The sequence below is a fragment of the Chanos chanos genome, chromosome 12 (genome assembly GCF_902362185.1).
Source record: "Chanos chanos chromosome 12, fChaCha1.1, whole genome shotgun sequence".
Classification (NCBI taxonomy): domain Eukaryota; kingdom Metazoa; phylum Chordata; class Actinopteri; order Gonorynchiformes; family Chanidae; genus Chanos; species Chanos chanos.
Window position 1 is genome coordinate 11,591,951 of NC_044506.1, and position 5,000 is coordinate 11,596,950.

The 5,000-nt window shown below is 43.4% G+C and overlaps 1 protein-coding gene across 1 annotated transcript in view; it reads left to right on the forward strand.

Annotated features, from left to right (window-relative positions):
- csmd2 (CUB and Sushi multiple domains 2) overlaps nt 1-5,000 on the forward strand; it is a 206,639-nt gene that overhangs the window by 131,679 nt on the left and 69,960 nt on the right. The window contains exons 24-25 of the mRNA XM_030789534.1: nt 249-440; nt 3,767-3,893. Of these exons, the coding sequence (XP_030645394.1) occupies nt 249-440; nt 3,767-3,893 (319 nt within the window). The remainder of the gene's footprint in view (nt 1-248; nt 441-3,766; nt 3,894-5,000) is intronic.

Sequence of the window (5,000 nt, forward strand, 5' to 3'; positions counted from 1 at the left end):
GCAAGACATGCATTCTCTGTGACTTGTTCATCCAGAGCCTCTCGAGTGTCATCTTCTTTGGCTCTATTCAATTCTCTGTTCAATTTGTTCTCTCTTTTGCTTCATCTTTTATTAAAGTACAGTACATCTGTAATTGCAGCGCGAAGGAAAAAGCTAGGCCTCTAGACCTTTGGTTGATATAATATCTCTCTCTCTCTCTCTCTCTCTCTCTCTCTCTCTCTCTCTCTATCTCTCTCTCTTGCTGCCAGGTTTTGACTTGGTGAAGTGTGAGGATCCTGGGGTTCCACAGTTTGGCTATAAACGTGAAGACAAGGGCCACTTTGCTGGAAGCACCGTCTCCTACAGCTGTGATCCCGGCTATACCCTTAAGGGCATGGAAGTGCTCACTTGTCTGAGGGGGGAGAGGAGGGCTTGGGACAGCCCCCTCCCGCTGTGTGTGGGTAAGACCCTCTCTTCTGACCTTCTGTTAATGTCACCACTCCATTTGCACATCAGTTCCAGACCGAAGCACTTAACCCTGCACTCCGATTGTCCTCCCTGAAGACCGGTCATATCGCAGCCAGCACACACCCAGGCACCAAGAGAGTCGCAAATCAAGTGACACTTTAAGTTAGCTTTTTATCAGTTTCACACAGCCCCCCCCCCATACACACACTACCTCACATGAAGATTCTCAGAAATATTGCCAGCTCGAGTATATTTTCTGAGCTTTTATAAGACCATTAAAATGTTGTATTAACAGTTCAGTGCACTGAATACCAAAGAGTGGAGTACAGTGCAAGGTCAGTGCGAGCGAATAATGAACTATTTTAATGAGGTTATGCTTGTTTGTAATGAGCCTGATAGGTTTTCATAACACCATTAGTTATCATTTACTGGTATGGGTCAGAAATAAAACTAAATCTAACATTCTGAAAATGAGAGAATAAAAGATTTTTTTTTCCCCCTTGCAAATAAGTAGTTCCAGAGTTGAGAATAATTCAGAAGTAATTCAGCTTTGCTTTATCCATGGCTGTGTGTGTGTGTGTGTGTGTGTGTGTGTGTGTGTGTGTGCGCGCATGTGTGTGTGTGTGTGTGTGTGTGTGTGTGCGCCTGTTCCACAGTACTCCACTTTTACTCAGCTTGAAGTCATCCTCAGCTTGATATCAACAGGAGAGTCTGTTTTTTGAAATTGTCTTGCAATACTGTTCAATTTTGTATTACGTCTCCCAGTTTCTGCTGTCCCCAGGCCCTTGCAGACATTTGGGAAAAACTGAAATGCATATATAGTGAAGAGAAGGGTAACAGTGAATGACTGAACAAATATTTCTCATCCTTTCACGGCAGCATGGACTGGCCCTCCTTCTGCTGTAGAGAGAGAGAGAGAGAGAGAGAGAGAGAGAGAGAGAGAGAGAGAGAGAGAGGGAGAGGGAGAGAGAGTGGTAAGGGAGAGTAAAAGTGTAATGTAGTTTCATGAGTTTTGGAGCAGGTCATCTTTGGAGTTGAAGAAGATGGGTTTGTTTCACAGTGATTTATCAACCCCACAGTCTACACTCCGGGAACATTTATCAGACAGGGCTTCAGAGGACAGAGAGAGCCGACCAAAAAAGGAAAAAAAAAAGAAAGAAAGAAAGAAAGAAAGAGAGGCAGGGGGAAAAGAATAAACTTTGAGATAAGAGTGAAAAAAAAAAAAAGATTAACTTGATTTTCAACTATACTGGACTTGATTTTAGTCTTTTTTTTTTTTCTTCTCTCTTTTTTCACAAGCTTTTAAAAGGAGCTGTGGGCTTTAGACAATATTAGATCTTGCCAGTCTCAGCCTTTGGTACCTACACAACCCCTTCAACCTCTCTCTCTCTCTCTCTCTCTCTCTCTCTCTGTCTCTCTCACACACTTGCTTTCTTTTGTGCTGTGACAGCAGAAACGATCAGAATCGAATTCCACGATTATCGCCGTCTGCATGCATAATGCATGAACCATAAAAGCGGTGCTTAGGTAAATTTGTAAACATCAAAATACGTCGTCACGCATCAGTCCTGCAGCGTCGCGTTCCGTTGTTGCGTTTGTTTTCTTAGGCTGTCTTTATCATCCCAGACCGTGAGACAGACACCCAGTAAAAATCCTCAATAAACCCCCCCAAAAAAAGTGTCTCTCGCTAATGTTATTATACGTGGCTTTGTTTTTACAGTTTCACAGGGTGCAGACTGTAGCATCGCAGGACAAAGCTGACAGTCAGATGTAGTCAGAAAGTCTCCAAGGAGAGCGCTTGTGAAATTGCATTGGGCGAGCGCGGTGTCGTGAGACACAAAAGTTTAGAGGATGTCTCATGTGAGAAGTGAATGTTGTCAGTCTCGGAAATGTTAAGGTTCTCACCGTGTCTGTTAAAGTTTTGCAACTAGCTGTCTTGTGGTAAGTCATGTCCTGTAGTATACGCTCAGTTATGTAGGTCGTGTCTGCTCTTGTCAGCTGCATTGTGCCCGTCTACTGCATCTACAGCAACTCGTCACAGACTGGTTTTATTCAGCCTGAAGTCTCAAGTCACCTGCGGTGGGTGTCTTGGCTTTACACTAGACATGTCCATGGACTGGTTCAGTCTGTATGAAAGGTCCATGCAAGTTAAGGAAAGAGAGTTATGCTTAATACACACATGTACATGTATATTTACGGATTTCTTTTCCTAGTTTTGCGTGTGTGTGTGTGTGTGTGTGTGTGTGTGTGTGTGTGTTTACCATGTATTGGTATCTTTCGGGGGACCAAAAGTCCCCAGTAAGATTGCATAAACTGACAAAAGTGCCTGGTGGGGACCAAAATGCTGGTCCCTGCTAGGAGATCAACATTTCTCTAAACTATATTGTTGTTACTGATAAAACAAAAAGTGTCAAAACATTTCTTTGGTTAAGGTTAGGGTTAGGGTTAGGGATAGGTTAGTATTCTTTAGTTACAGGATAATGGGAGTCAATGGGAACTCCACTAGGATATGAATACAAATATGCGCACGCGCGTGTGTGTGTGTGTGGGCGTGCATGTGTGTGCGCACGCATGACCATGCATGTGTACTTTATGAAGAAGTGCATACTTGATCTGAGTGACCTCAGAGATACCAAGGGGGCTCGGGCATGGGGTGGGGGGTGGGGGGGGGGTTGTGTTAGGACAGGGAGACAACTCACTGCTTCCTGAGCCGTGAAACTGAAGCTGTCAAACACACTGGCCCCCCTCTTTTTGACAAACCAGTGATTTGTGCCACACCGCGTGACACAACAGCCATTTCTCCAAGAAGATGGATGACGTGGCCCCTAGGCAGCAGATATTACTGAAACCCTATCAGTGATAATAGCCAAAGGAAATATGCCCTCCCAAGCCATGGCTCAATCCTGCCTGTGATCTACGGCAGTGTTCCCCTACTCATCAGTCATAAAACTCCATTCATCTGAGAATGTATTATTTTAAAGTGGAAGGCACAACTGCCCCCATCACATGATGATGTGCTGTTCCAGGCACACTGTGTACTGTCCCCTCTTAGAGGCCGGGATACGCGACGAGGGTCGTGTTTTGTGCTTGGATGACAAAATGTCTCGTTGTTAAGTGAGCTAAGAGACAGCGACTTCAGACTCTCACGCGTCTGGTTTCTTTTGCTTCTCGGAAATATGTGTCACTCTGGAATAAATATTTTAAAGTTCTCGGTAAACGAGTCTTTGCTTTGTGTCGGAAGATAGTTTTTACTTGAATGTTTGTGAGTGATTGTTTTTGCTCTTTTTTATTTTCTCTACTCTCTTTTTTCTCGATGCAGCGGAGTGTGGAGGGACGATTAAGGATGAACCCACGGGCCGGATTCTGTCTCCTGGTTACCCAGCTCCTTACGAACACAACCTGCACTGTACCTGGACCATAGAGGCAGCCCCTGGAAGTACAATCGGGTCTGTAGTTCTCATAGCTGATGTCTATAATCCATCCATTCTGATGTGTTTTAATGCGTCCCACAGACGATTCACTGCCACTTGGTCTGTCATTTTGGCACATGGCACTTTTCAGTCTGTCCAGTCCTCCTTTCCTGTTGCCCAGTTGTCTATCCATCCATCAGTGCATCACTTTTAAGGCAGCTTCATTCAGTTGTCAAGGCCACAGCACTTATGATTATTTATTTATTTATTTATTTTATTCTGAAAGTAGAAGCTAAGTCCTGTCCCTTAGTTACTTCTGCTACACTCACAAACACTGAGACCAAAAACTGTCACCGTGGCAATTCTCTTGAGAACATTTCACATTCTGTTTTGGTTACTCTCTTACATCCTTTATATAAATATATCCTTTTTCACACACACACACACACACACACACACACACACACACACACACACATATATATATATATATATATATATATATATATATATATGTGTGTGTGTGTTTTAGATGTTTATATATATAGATATATATATATATATATATATATATATATAAACATCTAAAAGATTCTGTCCAGTCTAATGCTTAGAATATTCCTCTTTCAAAAGTTTTGTTGGGTTTACATATGTAACAGAAACATGGGCCAATCGCCCAGCCATCGTGCAAACTCCAGTGTGGGTCAGGTTCAGCAGTACCGTGTGGTAGCGCTACGCGTTTGCCAGTATTGTTCCATGACTTTCAAGTCTGTGGAGCTGTGGGAATGTGAGAGGGACATTAGAGTTTTGGCAGTCCTACACACTGACCTCGCCCCTCCCTGAAAATCATCGCCTTTAGCCACTAATGAGTGAACATGCGCCCTTGTTAATTGCCGCTCGTTTCGCCAGCGTAATTTTGCATGAAATCTTGCCACAGAACCCTCCCTAATTGGAGCGCTGCCTTAATTGTGCTGTTTATCAGACTCTTTCTCCCTGTCCTTCATCTGGACTTTGGACCAGTTCCCAGCCCTTTTTTTTTTTTTTTTTCCCTCTTTTTTGACTCTAGCTTCAATAACATGTTTCAAGTCTAAATCTGCTTTTCTGCCTCCAGACGAAAGGCAAGGAAGGTGATTCTGAAGATTC